Here is a 15,970-nt window from a genome sequence, read left to right on the forward strand (position 1 = left end):
CCAGCAAGCAAACTGTCATAATTTCCCAGCGGTACAGTTTCAGCAGTTTGTAGAGGGAGAATTTATTTAGACAGACGAGAGAAATTTGAGGAACAATACATTTTCTTTCTTTTACATATATATATATATATATATATATATATATATATATATATATATATATATATATATATATATATATATATATATATATATATATATATATATATATATATATATATATATGGTACTCATCAATTACTGTACAATTCCACAAAACAAACATCATAGTTATAATAACTGTACATGATTAGCTTGACAACCTGCTGCTATTATGTGTCATGAGCCATTGTGAGACTTTGATGATGAAATATACAGACTTAACACTGACATTTTTCTAATACATTCTGGCATGGTAGATTGCAGTGAACCCCACAGTAAAAAAAAACCTGTAGGATGTTTACAAAGTCTAAAATTGGCAATATGATCATTACAAGTGTATTTTTCATTGTTTAAATATTAAGCTAGTATAATGAAGCAAAAATGTATGCTGGAACAGTGAGCAATTCCAGAGACTATAAAGGGACAGTTCACCCCAATATTTTGTCATGTGATTCAAGAGATTTTAAGGGGTGAACTATCTATTTCTATAGACTTAACTCAAACTTATATATTGCATTGTCTATCCAAGCATTTCTGTCCTGGTCTGTGTATGAAGTCTCTCAGATATTGTAAAACATAGTCCGTCAAAGTGACTCCCCCTCAGCTTAATCAAATTTCCCTCAGGATTTACGATTTTGTTGTCGGCATCCGCTATTTTACACATGCAGTGATCAAAACAATGGAATGCAATAAAAGTAAATTGACTGGTTGAGCGCATGCACAGGTGTGACAACATTTGGAAATCTGAGTGAATGTGTTGCTTTACATGAGATGTGATTCTTCTTGAAGTCTTGATGGGCAACATTGTGGCAGAATCGTAAAATGGTTGCTCTGAATCATCAGCAATAAAGTGTACCTTCAACTTTTTTTTTAATGTGTTTCAGCCAGAGGGTCTTTCTCCATGACAAATTTATTCAGCTGCACTCTTCGCAGCTGCACGCAAGGATGTAACGGTAAGTAGCAGTTATCCGTGTCCCGCCTGAGCATCGCAGTCGTACCGCCTTCAGTTTGGAGGTATGTGGACGGCAGCAGAAACACGTGCTTTTGAAAGGCTGCTTCAGGACGGAGCTGAAAGAGATCATCGGGTCTGAGCGGGACGTGTGGCTGCAGTGACCCTCACATCGAGCCAGGAGAACCATCTGTAGAGCAAAAAAGGTTCATTAGTTCCATGTTTGAGTAAAATATCTATCTATCAATCTATTTTTTGAAGAAATGAATGTAATTTCAGTCTCCATTTTTGTAGTCCCAAATTGGCTTCTACCCCTTTTTGAATACATAAAACGGTGGAACGTGTGTTAAATATATTATTTTATTTCGTAGTTTCACCATTGGAACTGGTGCACAAACATGTTTAGCTATAATAAAACAAGACAAGAGTTCTTTGCCATCCCTAATTTGAACCCTGTGTCAGGACTAAGATAAGCTTCCTGAGAAAGTTTGGAGTGTTGAACAAAGAAAGCTTGTGTACTCTCTCACTTTGACCTTGCACCTGCATGTTGATGGGAGTGTGGTTGATCTCTCCCAGACCTGGATGCTCAAACTACTTGACTCCCCCAAATACCTCAATCTCACAAATTTGCTTTGTCTGCTTTGTAAGGATTGTTGTGTGACAGATGAAAGGCTTTGCATTTTGTGGGACCGATTTATGGGGGTCAGTGATCCACCTGGCTACATCCCTAAGGTCCACCGGGTGATAAAGAGAGATTAGCTCATCAGAAAAATCCCCCTTTGAAAAGCTCTGTCCTATATAAGAGTTAATTCTCATAATTAAAGGTTAATGAGTGATGCTCATCTGCAATGATAGACACAAACGTGACCCAGTTCAATGGTCTACTGATTCGGAATATGAGGTGCTGGCCAGACCACGGGCCGCCACATTCCTGAACACTCCGTAAATGGACTCCTATGTCATGTTGTCTTTCAGCTGCATAGTGTTAGCGGAGTGTCACCCACATTATAAGGAACACTAGCCTGACTGAAGCCAAAAAGCACCCGATATGCATCACTCATGGTCCGACGTCCATGAATGAAGTGGCATTTGCTTGCTGCTTTTAGCTGATATCATTATTAAATGTCATCTGAAACTGCAGGCATACTGCCATGTTCGTAAAACAATTGGTGGATAGATGTGGGGGATTTCAGAGGGAGGTGGAGTAGAGGTGTGTGGCCAACGGAAGATGGATATCCAAGGAAACATGGCAAGGTGACAAAAGCTGGGCAGCAGATGTAAGCTCTTCTTCCCCTCTATATTTATCTCAGAGTGACTGCGCAGGTGGATCCTATTGTGTAGCACTGCTGAAATTTGCATGGAAGCAACAGCCATCCTCATAACTAATGCAATGTGTAATAGGCTTCTTTAAAGGTGACTGAGTTGAGCTTAATCCATTGTGCTGCTTTTAGACTGTGTGTCTACGCACTTGCTTGTCAATCAGAAACTGTTTTTAGACAGGAAATTTTAAGTGGTTGTTCATTACGTAATACAAATAGTTTTCCGATTTATTTCCAGAGTGGAAACATATTTCAGATTGTCTATAATGTCCATTTTGCTTAGATATCCAAGAAATTATCTATGTGAATCATACATGGAAACTTCTTGGTACAATTCATTCATCATTCAGGAACCCCACCACTGTGTGTTGTTTGGAACTTGATGATATTCCTTTGTGGTTTTGTTTGGAAATATTAACTTCTTGGTTACTGAACTGTTGTATAAGAAACAGTTCACAAGAGTCACTTGTTTGTCAGTGGTGCTACACTGGTTGCACTGAATGTTTTTAATTCACTAAAATAAATTAAGATTAGCACATTTTGCTGAATGAGAATCAAAGATCATGGTAAACTGATGAGAATGATCCATTCATTTCCATCATTAATGCCTGACTGAGCAATGTGCGACATTGAAAACTGTGCAGGCAACATAAAGGATCGTTCTTGGGATTTGAAGAATAAAGAGGAATATTAATTGGAATATCAGTATATTTTACCCAACCCTATTCACTAATCATGTTTCTGGAAGCAACAGTAAAAAAATAAAAATAAAAATAAAAATAATGTATGCTAAATCGGTCATAATTATTTTAGAAAGCCTCATTTAGATCCGTTAATGAATGTTTAACTGTCCACCTTTTTTATTCTTTTTTTTTTTTTATCTCACTGCTTTTGGATTATCATGGTTGTTTATCTCATAATTAGAAAATTTCAGCTCCAGCACAGGTGGCTGACTAGCTCATCTTCAGTTTATTGGAAGTTGGATATTTGTTGACACAGCTGGGTTGTAAGAACAAGAGCCTGAGAATCTTAATTTAAGATACACAGATCATCAGAGGTTGCCCTTCTGAGGGGTACAGGTGAATCAGAGCATCTGGAACTCATCCCAGAGTGTTTATTATTGATGTTTTTATATTGAGGGGATGTATCTGAGGCACTCTATTCTTTCGATAACCAAAAAAAAAAAAAAAAAAAAAAAAATTAGTCAGGCACGGCACTGTGTGAAGCCTTGGAACTGTGCCATCTCCCAGACATTTTATGCATCCCATGAGTGCTTATTTCTGGCGAGGCTTTGGGCCGCACAGGCAGGCTGTTTGCAGTGTTTCGTGCCAAGGTGTCAAAGTAACTAAAGGTAGAGGTCATTAGACAAGCCAGCCATGCTATCTGATTCAAAAAACGAAAACAAGGTTTCTTCTCAGCCTTGGGTTCTAATTATGAGCAACATCCCCAGGGTCAGTATTTAAATGTAAAACCTTTTAAACATCAGGAGACTTGATTTGTCTTTAAGCAGCTTGTTAGCAGGAAAGTTGTGGGTGTAGAGAGTGTATTGTCTTACAAGACGATCTGACCTCCCAGACCATTTTTGTAATTTAGTAAGAATCATGGGAGCTCGATTTTGTGTGCCTTTCACTTGGATGCTAATAAGACTTTTCTTTTCTTTTTTTTTTAATAAGACCATAAGAACTCCTCCACACGACATGCAAAAAAAAAAAAAAAAAATACTAAAATAAAAATGTGTGACAGAATTTAACATTAAGTTGCCATTTTTGAGGTATGGGAAATTTCTGTAATTTAGTACTTCAGTATCAGTTAAACTTTCATCTAATATTTTGATTTTATTTTATTTCAAATTTATTTCAATTACCAATCTTAGTTAATAATAACAACACTGTACAGCGCAACACGACACACAACGACAAACAGTGAAAGCTGTAGTTCATAAACAATTACTCTTATGTCTCAGATTATTTTTAATGAGTCAGCCATTCATTTTAATAGGTCAGAAAGATTTACAGCCCCTATCTTGCTTGTATGTTAGCAGTTTGAATCAGGTTTACTCAGTCAATTGATTATTTAGATCCGTTTCTGCGATGTGTATTTTTGGCTTGAGAGTCTACAGTGGTATGTTTACTGACTGGATGTTAATATTACAATGTGTAAATAAAGATATACATGCTCAGACATATGTATAAATAAGTAATGGTGTTCTAAAACAAAAATATTTTACAAAAAAATAGTATGCTTGGACTGACATGTTGGAACAAACAGGCAGAAATAATATGACATTTAAAACAACAACAACAATTTTATGGATATTTAACATTTATATAGAAAAAATGCCGTCAGGATTACTAGAGTGAGAGCATCAACTTTTTGTCTTCTTACCTTTGAATTGCACTTGTAGATAGGATGTGTAATGGTCTCAACAAAATGATGCCTCATACACCTGTCAGGATCATTTTCCCCTAAGTGTCCACTCTCTGCTTTGCAGGTTACACCATGCAGGATTGTCAGCAGAGGACATGTGACCAGAAGAAATAGAATCCCAGGCTGGCTCAGAGCGACTGAGTTCCTCATATTGTCCACAATTTCCACAAGTAACACAAAAGAAAGCTTGACCGTCTCCTACAGAAGACAACAAATAATTCTCCACTTTGTTTTTGATGCCACGTATATGAACCGAAACCTATAGTGAGCGTTTTCTTTAAACTCAGCCATCCCCTTGAGTGGTCTGGATGTATCTGTGGGTAAAGAAAGGAACCTTGGTTAGTTCAGGATGAAAGCTGCAGAAAAGACACCCACCCGAGAGTGCAATATCAGGTAATGTTTTGCATGTTACGTCCAGTTAGCGGAGCTGTTTAAGTTGTTAGTGGAGGGACTGGGCAGGTAAGGCAAGGTGCAAAGTAAGGGAGAGGGGGAATTTGTCCGCGTGAGAACCCGGCAGTGACAGATGACCCGAGACAGACATCTGTTGTGCCTTTGCCAGCTGGTTAAGGTGACTGCTGCCATGTCTCCAGCCAGGAATAAGTGGGCTGTGATGTATGAGGAGCTCTGGCAGACCGCTGTATTGTTATTCTAACAATCCCAACACTAAAAAAACATGGTGTTTTTATTACACAGCAAAGAAACCTAATATATTAACAAACAGCCTGGAGTGAATTTCCCCAGAAATTAATTTTTCATAAAAAGAAATAAGTCTCCACACAAGTTCTCTCATGACAGCAAAAAAGGTATATATATGCTATATATACTTGCTATATATACTTATTTTTTCATGAGCTTAGTGCTTTACAGTTCTCATGACAATGTTTTGTGCGCGGCAGTTAAATTCACTGAGCCACAACTGCTAAAAGGTTTGGTGTAATGAGGGGGAGAAAGAGTAGCAGAGCCCAAACAGTAACCAACTCCGCAAACCTGGATCAGACAGAGATGAAATTATCATTCACTAAAACAATGCCTTGCATTATGTCTAAACCTCTTTCCAATTTTATTTCGAAATCCGCAATTGCTCCAAAACCGCAAACACATCAGGCTAATTGAAAGCTTTCTCCTTGTGTTTTTCTTACCGGAGCGACTCATTTAACTTTAGTATTCCTCGCGTAAGGATTTTTAGGTATCAGTTTGCCTTTTTAAATAAATAGTCCCTGAAATGTCTAACTGCACTGGAGAGTATGTGTTGCTGGGTTTACAAAAGCACATATCACAGTCTGTTCTTAAGTCGGATTCTCTGAATACAGGACACTCATGCCTACTCATTTATTCATTGGGCATTCTAATCGCCATCTTCATCATTATCATCATCACGCCCAGACAAGACTGTTGACATTCAAACCTGGTTGAGGGCATCTGCCGCACTGATCTGTAGGCACCGTAATGGGCATTAACAATGCAGTGTAGACACCCCAGCTCAGAAGATAACTACAGATCCAATTTAGGTTATAAACAATGAGATGGTGACCTCATGGCGCAACCATCCATGGCAGCTTCATCGGTTAAAGATACATCACCACCAAATGTCCACACCTGCTTCAGCCTGTAGATTTATAAAACCCATTGTGTCTACAAACAGCAGAAGGACTTACAATCCCCTCCATGTGAGACAAAGTCCACCACATCTGTCCACCTCTGACCAGAGGAATTGTTTCCCTCTCTGGCTTTGTATTTCCCTATTCGCTTTGTAAACGTAAATTCTTGAGTTTTTAGCCTAGGGAAATTAACTTTGACACATTGGAATCTGACCATAACAACTATCTGATGCAAGCTGTACTCTAATGTTTCCTTTAATTAGCTCTCGGAGTACAATTGGAGACAGAGACAAGAACTTGTTTTTCTCAGCATGGACATTTTCTGAGGTCTCTGAACCAAAGTGTTTAACCTGGCTATTTTTGGCTCTGCAGCATAATTCATTGTAAAACTCTATAAAAATTAAAATTCTATCATCATTTACCAAAGAAAGTTCACTTGGTGGCCATATTTGCAATGCCTTAGGGCAGCAATTTCAGGCATGCAAGACCAACTCCTATCTATTTGAATTGGGGAAATACCAAAATCTCAAAAACACATAATTTAATAACATATTTCAAATCAGCACCAAAATCTGACATGATGTTGTTTTCATTATGCTGTCTCATTATGTTATTTTTTACACTCATATTTCTTTTAAAAAAGTGTATATTTGAGGTTGGTCCAGCCAGTGTGCATATGCAGTCTTAAGCGTGAGCCTCTGACTGTTTCTATGGTAACTGGAGCTTCTAACAATGTTTACAGTGACACAATGGCTTTACCAATTGGCGATTGGCCCTTTTATTTAGGAGGCGGTACTTATTCTATATATTGATATCTGATATATTTTATGCTACAGTTTTTTGCATGCAAAAGTAATATAAGTAAACCATGTTTCCATTTACTCAACCTCATATCGTTTCAAACCTATATGATTTTCTTTATTAATTTTTTTATTATATATATTATTACTTTATTTTTCTGTGGAAAACTTTTTTTTTTGTTTTGTTTTTTTTGTCCATGCAGTGAAGTCTGTGTTGTTTTACATTTTTATTGGTTCTATAAAAACAGTTGAAACATTCTTGAAAATATCTTCTTTTGTGTCCCACAGAAGAAACAAAGTCATTGGCGTGACATGAGGGTGAGTAAAAGTAAACTCTCCCTACAATATTTCCAAGTTGCAAGATGCAAAACAGGGTATTTTTCATATTCACGAACTGCCAAATTTTATCCCACAAGAATTTAAAAAACAATAAACAAATTTAAGAGGAAGGCAGGAGCCAGGACCGGGTGAGACATGCCAGAACCTCACTTCACTGAACTTCCAGGCCAAGACTGCTCGCCTAGGGACCCCGTCTTAACCGGGAGTCCTGTCAACAGCTATAACGCCACTAAGGGAGCGGATCCCTGGAATGAACTGTCCCTAGGCGCGGCACTAGTGGTTGTGAAAATAGAGTATGGATCTTTTAATGGTGGCTGATCCTCTCAGGCCACGGCAAGGCCGGAGAGGGGCCTCGCCGTCTGCACCATTAGGACTGTGAAATTCCTGACATTCAAAAGCAGCCACAGGTTAGGGCCATAAGGCAGGAGTCGTTGCACACTATTCAGTGCTGCTTCTCACCTCACCCAGGCCTCTGTGTTGTGACACTGTTCAAAACCATAGTGTCTGTTTGAGTTAGAGAGGTTAAAACGTGGGAACATCATAAGCTTTTCATGTCAGGGCATCTTCACATGGTGGTTTATCATTGCAGACACTGAAAGAACTTGATATCTCAGTCTCTGTCTCCTGTTCTAACCCTTGCTGCTCTTTCTACTTTAGATGGAGCAAAGACTGTCATTTTATGAAGGATTTTCTACTCAAAACCACCTAAGGGGTTGGATTATGTGGATTGAGACAACTGAATCCACATTATTAGTTATAGTTTCCTCAAAATTGCTGAGCAGAAATGGCCTTATTTGAAGTTCGAACTCAATTTTTGAGGTAATCCATGTCAAAGTCACCTAATGCCTTCAAACCAAACTATGCCGAGAAAACAATTTAACTTGGAGAACATTTAATCTGGATCATAACAACTGAGCAATAACGTTGTATAAAAGGAGTAATGATATTGGCGTAAACAAGAATGTTAATCTTGAATAATTTACATTTTACATTTATTTCTATATATATATATATATATATATATATATATATATATATATTTATTTATTTATTTTATTTTTTCCTCAGTTAATAAAAAAGAGTCACGTTCCAACCGAGTCAACGTTGAATTCTGCATATTCTGTTGTGAAATCTGTTGTGCATCTTAGAGCAATACACAGTAGTCGTGTTCCTGAATGAATCCGTTTTTTGAACTAATAATTGGAGTACGGATTCTCGTTTATGAAGACACTAGCTCGGTTTGCATACTGAGTAGGTACTACATTTGAATTAAAACATACTTTGCAACTGCCTGTTGCATAGAATTTGCAATGGGGCCCCCCTCAAATTCATTTTCAGTGTGGGGAGAATGGGATTGGATGTTGATCTCATTCGGGCCCCTTAAAGGACATTGTTGTGGGCCCATCTCAACCTCTGGGGCCTATGCACTCTGTCCCCCTTTGATCCCCGGTTGCGACTCCCCTGGTGTAGTATGAACACCTGCCATGTTGTCATTGTCATGTGACTTGCAGAGTTAGTTGCATGGCTTAATTGCCATTCACACTGCCATTCACAACTCCTTTACCATGGCCTCATGGGATAGTAAATGGTACATCAGATGCACACTTTAGAATCATGGCGGAAGTAGTATGTCATCCGGGTACTTTTGCATACTGTTTTATGAATATACTGTTTTATGAATGTTAAAAACCTACTGGTTTAAAGCTGTAACATACAGTAAGAGTCACAAAAGTTCCCCACCACTTAACTGTTGTATAATGTAAAAGTATATTTGTTAGTTATACAAGAAAATTGATGTGAATCACTTAATGTTCCGTATGAATCACTCAGAATTAATTTCACTGCTTGAGTACTTTAACAATGATATGAAAACTTCAAAAGGGCATGCTGGGTCTGACAGCAGCTGAGTCCACAGTTGTTGAGTGAGGCGTGTGTTCGCCTAGTATTTGCCAATAAGCAGAATTGTCTTCTCAGTCACATTGACATGCCCAAATTCCCTCCTCCGGTGAAGGGGTTACGTCACTGTTTTCTGCTTGTTTAGCACCCTATTGTTTGACCGGCTTTTAATAAACCAAAGGGCAGATTCCTGCCGGGATCACCCCGCAGCCCTTCTCCCATGCCCATCTGCAACCTAAGCAGCATGCCAGGGGCACTGCCACCACACGCCGACGCCAGTAACCCATGTAGCCACAGCTAAAGCCCACACTAAATATATCCCCTGTGATAAAGATAAGACAAACACAGTGGATTTTATAAGTAGCTTGCTGCCAATAGCCAGGGCACCATATGAGCCAATGCTAAACTAATGTTAGCTTTACATTTAGCTTCTCAGAAAAGCGCCGGACTGATTTTGGAATGCTAAAGGATGAAAGGGTCTGCGCACAGCAAATCCGTAGCCGTGTTTCCAGTTAAATTAATTAGAGACCCTGTTATGTTGTCCTGTTAACCTTCCTGCTTTGATGTAACGTGCAAATTGACGGCTGTCGTCATCTTCTGAAAATACCTCAGGCTTTAATTTCTTTATAAAGAGCTTGTAGAGTCTTCAAAGGACTATTACGTAGTATTGATTATGAATGAGTTGCACACATAAAGCTGCATGACATGCCTGCTTTTATATCTAACATCTGGAGGGTTTTAGTTCACCTCTTCCTCAAGCTCCATAAACAATCCTCAGAATAGCTATGATTTCTCATCTGGCGCACTCGGCTAATGACCTCAGGCTTAGCATTAAATTGAGTGTTCAGTCACTGTCTGTGCAAGACAAGCAGCTGATGGCTTACCTTAGCAACCGACCTCCCACAGCACACATTATGTGAGGCTCATCATATGTAACATAGCCATTTTACTTCGGTTATGAGTCATTTGGAGATACTCAGCATCTGATCTTAATGTTATTAATATGCAGTCTCTCTTAATTTTGACTCTTGTATTGTGAGGTAAATCAATGACCATATTTAGCTTGTCAATTCTGGCAATGCATTATATTAAAAAAAAATGTAAAAATGAAGAAATTAAACAATATATAAACAATATTTACACATTATTTATTTATATTTAGTATTTATTTAGTAAGGTATTAGAAACAAGACAACAGTAAAAAAAAAACAAATGTACAGCGATAACCTTGCAGCCAGTGAAAATGATCTCTGATGACCTGGTCACCTTTACAACGATGGTGGTCTTACCTTCTCCCTGGTGCCATTTAACCTGCAATATCCAATCCCAGCTGGCTCCTCTAGGACAGAAATGAATTTTTTCAAGCAACAATTGCCTTTAGATCTCTCCTTCTCCTTCATCCACTTGCTCTCTCCCCTCTCTCTGTTTCTCTTTTATTTTATCTTTGGAATGGTTATTGTGTGTGAGCTCTTACTCCTTCCCCTCCCTCTCGGCTCCCCTCCCCTCCGCTTTGACATTCACACCCCCTCTTTTATTGAGGAATCACATGGAAAAGGGAAAAGGATGGATGATGTACATCTTGGGATGGTTGTCAGATGTGGAACGTGACACAGCAGTCGTATATCACCTTAGGGACACACACATACTCGCCCCCAGCTGCCACACTGACAAGCAAATGGGGATTCCTGTGAAATCAGAAGACTGACCAAAAGTCTGGCCCTCTTTTACGAGGTCCAGGTTATAAAACTGTTAGCGGAGTTTACTTAAAAACAATTTGTCTGCTGGGTTTCTTTGCTGTTTTCCATGAGACTTGGGAGGTGTAGCTCTATTGGGCTGAAAGCTGTTTTGAAGTATGTATGTAGTTATATGTTGTAGTATAATTGAAAAAGTGTTTTTTTTTTACCTTAAGAAAAACTACAAAGATGGAATGACAATAGCTGTATTGAGTTCACATCTCTATTTGCTATCACAGGTATTGAAATTCATACCAAAAAAAAAAAAAAAAAAAAAAAAAAAACTGCAAACAAATGCAAAGCACATAACTCCATTCTTGGAATATAAAATAAAAAACAGATGTGCAATTATGAGTTTCCGATGAATGCATAATTACTATTTCACATCTCTGCCATGGAGAGAATCCAGCAAACATTTCTGTTTTTCTCAAAGTTTGTCCTTCTGTGGCCAAAATGTCCTTTAAACATGATGGTCAAGGAGGCAGTTGAAATTAAATTACTGCAACTATTAGCACTAGAGGGAGAAAAATTTGAGATATGAACTTTATCCGAAGGCGAATTGAGGGTTTGTGGCTTGAGAATATCTGATTGTCAGAACTTACCAACTTTATTCAGCAGTTTCCATTATGCTATGTTTGAAAAATATATATATGTATCTCTCCTTCTCCTTATAATTTTACAGAAATGAAAAGGGCAAAATGGCCTAACTTAACTGCAAATATTGACTTACAGTTTAATAAAATAAATGCAGCACAAAATGTGATCAGATGGAACACACAAACCATCATGCCAAGTTAGAAACCCCTTGAGAAATAAAGTCTGTGCTAAAAGCTCAGGGGGTCAAAAGTTTACTCAACATAAATTACCTGCAAGGCCTAGTGTGACCTCACAAATGTTCTCACCTTCTATCTCTCGACCCCTTGACAGCACCATAATGAACAACCAGCAACTCCTGTTCACACACTTCAAATCCTAATTGAAGTAGATTAGCGCATTGCTAATCCAAAACGGGCAGATCATGACAACAGGGTAATGTTGCAAGGCCACTAGCTGGGTATTTTTGTGAGGCATACACATATATGCATACATAGAGTAAAAATAAATAATTTCTCTGAATCCCCAGGCGTTGAGGTGGTATGTCAGCGAGAGCAAAATAGCCTTAGCAGAGATTTCCTCCGAAAGCTTCCCGTTCTGGAAACGAGTCCTTCTCATGCCTGTCCATCATATTTTTATTGTATCCAGGATCATCTGTAGTCTTTCAACACTCAACTATTCTTTCAACTTCCGTTTTGCAATTTGATGTGGCACAAGTATCATATCAAGTGATTTACAGTCTGCATTTGTCTGTTCAGTTATGTCCATCTAATATTATTTATTTCAGTGCATTCAAACCTTTTTTACTAAAGACCTGACACTAGGAGGACAAAGGGGGTGAGTATTGTCTAAAGACAAATTTTTTTCCCTTAATGTCTTCTAACATGTCGGTATTTATCCATGCATTTTATCCACATATTCATATCTTTCTTCCAGTCAACTGAATTTGGCTTTTATTTTTAGCCACAACAGACCGACCGAGGATTGCAAAGCAGCTTGTCAAGCAAAGAACACAAAGTGAGCCAAAGTTTTCAAACTCGGGATTTGATCATGAAGTCTCATTTCAAGATACATGACAAAAAAAGTCTCATAATTTTGGGTGATTTATATTAAAACAATGCATGCTGTCACAGTGTCTTCCAGAAATGAGCTCACCTGGGAAGGCTGACCTGGATGAAAATAGTCTATAGTCCAAATTTACAGCCAGTGTAGAAAAACTTTTCTTCCTCTATATTTAAAATTATACTTGCCAAAGAACACCAGGTCTAGCAGGCAAAAGTACATACCTACCTGTACTAAAATAAGTACTTTGCAAGGAAATAACAGGAAAATACAGATATATTATAAAATATCTGTGTAAATTAGTCACGATTATGACGGTGCAGTAAAAAAAAGAAAAGAAAAAAAAAGAAAAACTTCTTAAGGCAAAGCTGAGGAGGATATAACTGTTTCCTCATGTGTACCTGAGGCTGTGACTGGCTGAAATACTTAATTCTGCCTGTTTACTACCAGTGTGCCAATTCCTGTAAGCATTGTCAAGTCTGTGGCTGGGAAAAGGACAAGGCAAAATGACCATCCACAAAGTTCCTGAAGCCTTTCCTATTAAATGATACCCGTCTAAAAAATAAGGATGGCTCTTGTTTAATTGTGTTGTGTTTTGTAGGCAGTTTCTGTAAGTTGTGTCTTCTATTAGATAAAACAAATCTGAATAATATATGTATTAGATGCTGTTTAAAAAAATATTTTACCTACTGCCATTCAGTTCATACTATATTAAGGTATTGAGGTCTAGGGTTGCCGTTTTTACTAGGAGATAATAAAAATCATCATTAGGAATGTTTATTTATCATGAATGTTAACAATATTTGTATATTAAATGGAAATACCGGTGATGTAAAACTGAAAGAAAAAAAAAAAAGGCAGAATTTTATTTGTTGGATGCCTGTGAAATGTTATATCCTAAAGCAGAATTGTGTAATTTGTGGATCACTAGTCACCAAATACAACATTTATGACTGTTTCAAACAGGTTTCACTAAACAACTTATGTCTGCCATTGGTTATTTAAACAGGTGACCCTACCCAAAAACATGCTATTGGCTGTCTGGCCGCCCTGTCTGTCTCTGCATAATAATCTTTGACATAAGTATTTTAAGTTTGAAAAATAGCACACTTCACCTTTAAGGGAACGGTTCACTCCTCTATTACTATATAACCTCTGTAATGATCTCTCCACATTTGGTGGCGGTTTAGTGGTTAAATATTTTAGGTCTGTGCCTAAAGTCAATTTGGCTGAGAAGGTATTTAAAGAATTAATAACTAAAGCAATACGATTGGTTTTGACTAAAACAACATAATTGAAATGTTTAGCAACCACCAATAGACCTTTAAAAAATTAATTGGAGATCTTTTTGCACCAGAGGCTTTTATTACATTTTCCTGTTAAGAAACTTAAGGAGACTCGACTGGAGACTGAATAAACATCAGTTAAACAAGAGACAGGAAATATTAAATGATGAACACCCTATTGCTTAAATTTCCTAAATGTTGTAGGTTTAAACTCTACACGTAGGTTGCCAGATTGATGACACAAGCAGGAACAGTATTGGGAGCAGTATTTTTAGACTTTAAAAAGGCTTTTGATACTGTAAATCATGAAGCACTCATAAATAAATTAAAACAAATGAACCTTTCTCAACAAACTTTAAACTGGTTGAAATCATACCTGGATTGTAGACAGCAATGTGTTAAAATTAATGGTATGAAGTCATTACTACAAAAATGCAAACTGGGTACCACAAGGTTCAATATTAGGTCCGTTGCTCTTCTGTTTGTATATAAATGATTTACCTGAAAGGAGGTTGGTTGTCAAATGTATGCAGATGGCACAATTATTTATGTAACAGCAGAAACTTCTCATATGGCTGCAGAAATGTTAACCAGGCAACTGGTCTGTTTTTCCCATTGGCTGCAGGATAACTGTTTAACTTTAAATTATAATAAAACAGATTCAATTTGTTTTTCATTAAAGAATAAAGCACTGGATGTATTTAAAATCAAAATTGACCAAAAGGAAATCACAGAAGTGAGTGAATTTAAATATTTAGGGGTTATAGTAGACTAAGCATAAGTTTGATGCCCATATTAAGAAAATGTCTAAGACTATTAAGACAAATTTGAACTGTTTTAGCATGATAAGATCATGTATATCTCTTAAAGCAGCTTAAATGTTTATGCATGCTATGATATTATCACATATGACCTATTGTGCGATAATTTGGGGTCAAGCTTCTCAATCAGTTGTTAAGCCTGTAATGTCACTATACAAACAAACTTTAAAGGTAATTAATCAGAAACCAATGAAATGGCATCACTGTCAAATTCTTCAAAAATATAATTTAAGTTTTGATTTATTAAAACAGTATTTAAATGGCCTTGCCCCCGATGTAGTCTGTCAGTTGATACAAAAACTCAGTAGTGATGGGGCAAAGACCAGAGGGGCAGTAAGTGGGAATTGTAGACTTCGGAGATGCAGAACTACTGTGGGTCAATCATCCTTTTCAGTGAAAGGTTTACATCTGTGGAATACCATGCATGTTGATTTAAAGTTGCAATCAGCACTCACAGTTTTCTATATATATGTGTGTGTGTGTGTTTATTTGTAGTTGTTTTGTTTCTTGTGATGATTGTGCTCGTTTTTTATTTGGTTGTTTTGATTTTATGTAAAAGCCTAACCAGGGACGAAGACTGCAAACTAGCTTTATGCTATATGCCCTATGTACACGGCATCAGTTCTCTCTGTGTAACAATGCCAAGTGTATTGTCCCTGTTAAATAAACAAACAAATAAAATAAACGAGCGCACTTGACGATAAACAAAATGAAATATGCTGTGTTTTCTGCCAACTGGCAACCCAGGGTGCCGAAATACAATTGGGTAAACTGACAGTGGATGGGTTTACAAACCAAAACAAACACTGATATTCCGGCCCACAACGCACATTTTCAAAGGAGAATAACTGACTGTAGCATTGTTTTTTAGATAAACATGTATGTTAACGTAGCATGTTTCTTAAATATTTGCAAACATATTATGGTATTTTTATGCTTTAGTAGAGTCAAAATCTTAAAATACAGCACCTTTAAAGTCCGTCAAGTAATATTGCTTTCCAGAAT

The 15,970-nt window shown here is 37.4% G+C and overlaps 1 protein-coding gene across 1 annotated transcript; it reads right to left on the reverse strand.

The window, feature by feature from the left end:
- Nucleotides 1-207: 207 nt before the first annotated feature.
- On the reverse strand, nt 208-10,902 carry LOC109054352 (norrin-like). The gene is made up of 3 exons (XM_042763994.1): nt 10,759-10,902; nt 4,795-5,150; nt 208-1,280 (listed from the first exon to the last, which is right to left on the reverse strand). The coding sequence occupies exons 2-3, from the start codon at nt 4,984-4,986 to the stop codon at nt 1,056-1,058; spliced, it is 417 nt and encodes a 138-aa protein (XP_042619928.1). The 5' UTR covers nt 4,987-5,150; nt 10,759-10,902; the 3' UTR covers nt 208-1,055.
- Between the last annotated feature and the right edge of the window lie 5,068 nt (nt 10,903-15,970).

Source organism: Cyprinus carpio, chromosome A9 (genome assembly GCF_018340385.1).
Source record: "Cyprinus carpio isolate SPL01 chromosome A9, ASM1834038v1, whole genome shotgun sequence".
Taxonomy (NCBI): domain Eukaryota; kingdom Metazoa; phylum Chordata; class Actinopteri; order Cypriniformes; family Cyprinidae; genus Cyprinus; species Cyprinus carpio.

Excerpts from the sequence above, each read along its gene's own strand:
- LOC109054352 (XM_042763994.1), bottom strand. The coding sequence starts at position 4,986 with ATGAGGAACTCAGTCGCTCTGAGCCAGCCTGGGATTCTATTTCTTCTG. Across the intron at positions 1,281-4,794 it reads TCTACAAGTGCAATTCAAAG|ATGGTTCTCCTGGCTCGATG; the intron begins GTAAGAAGACAA and ends TTTGCTCTACAG.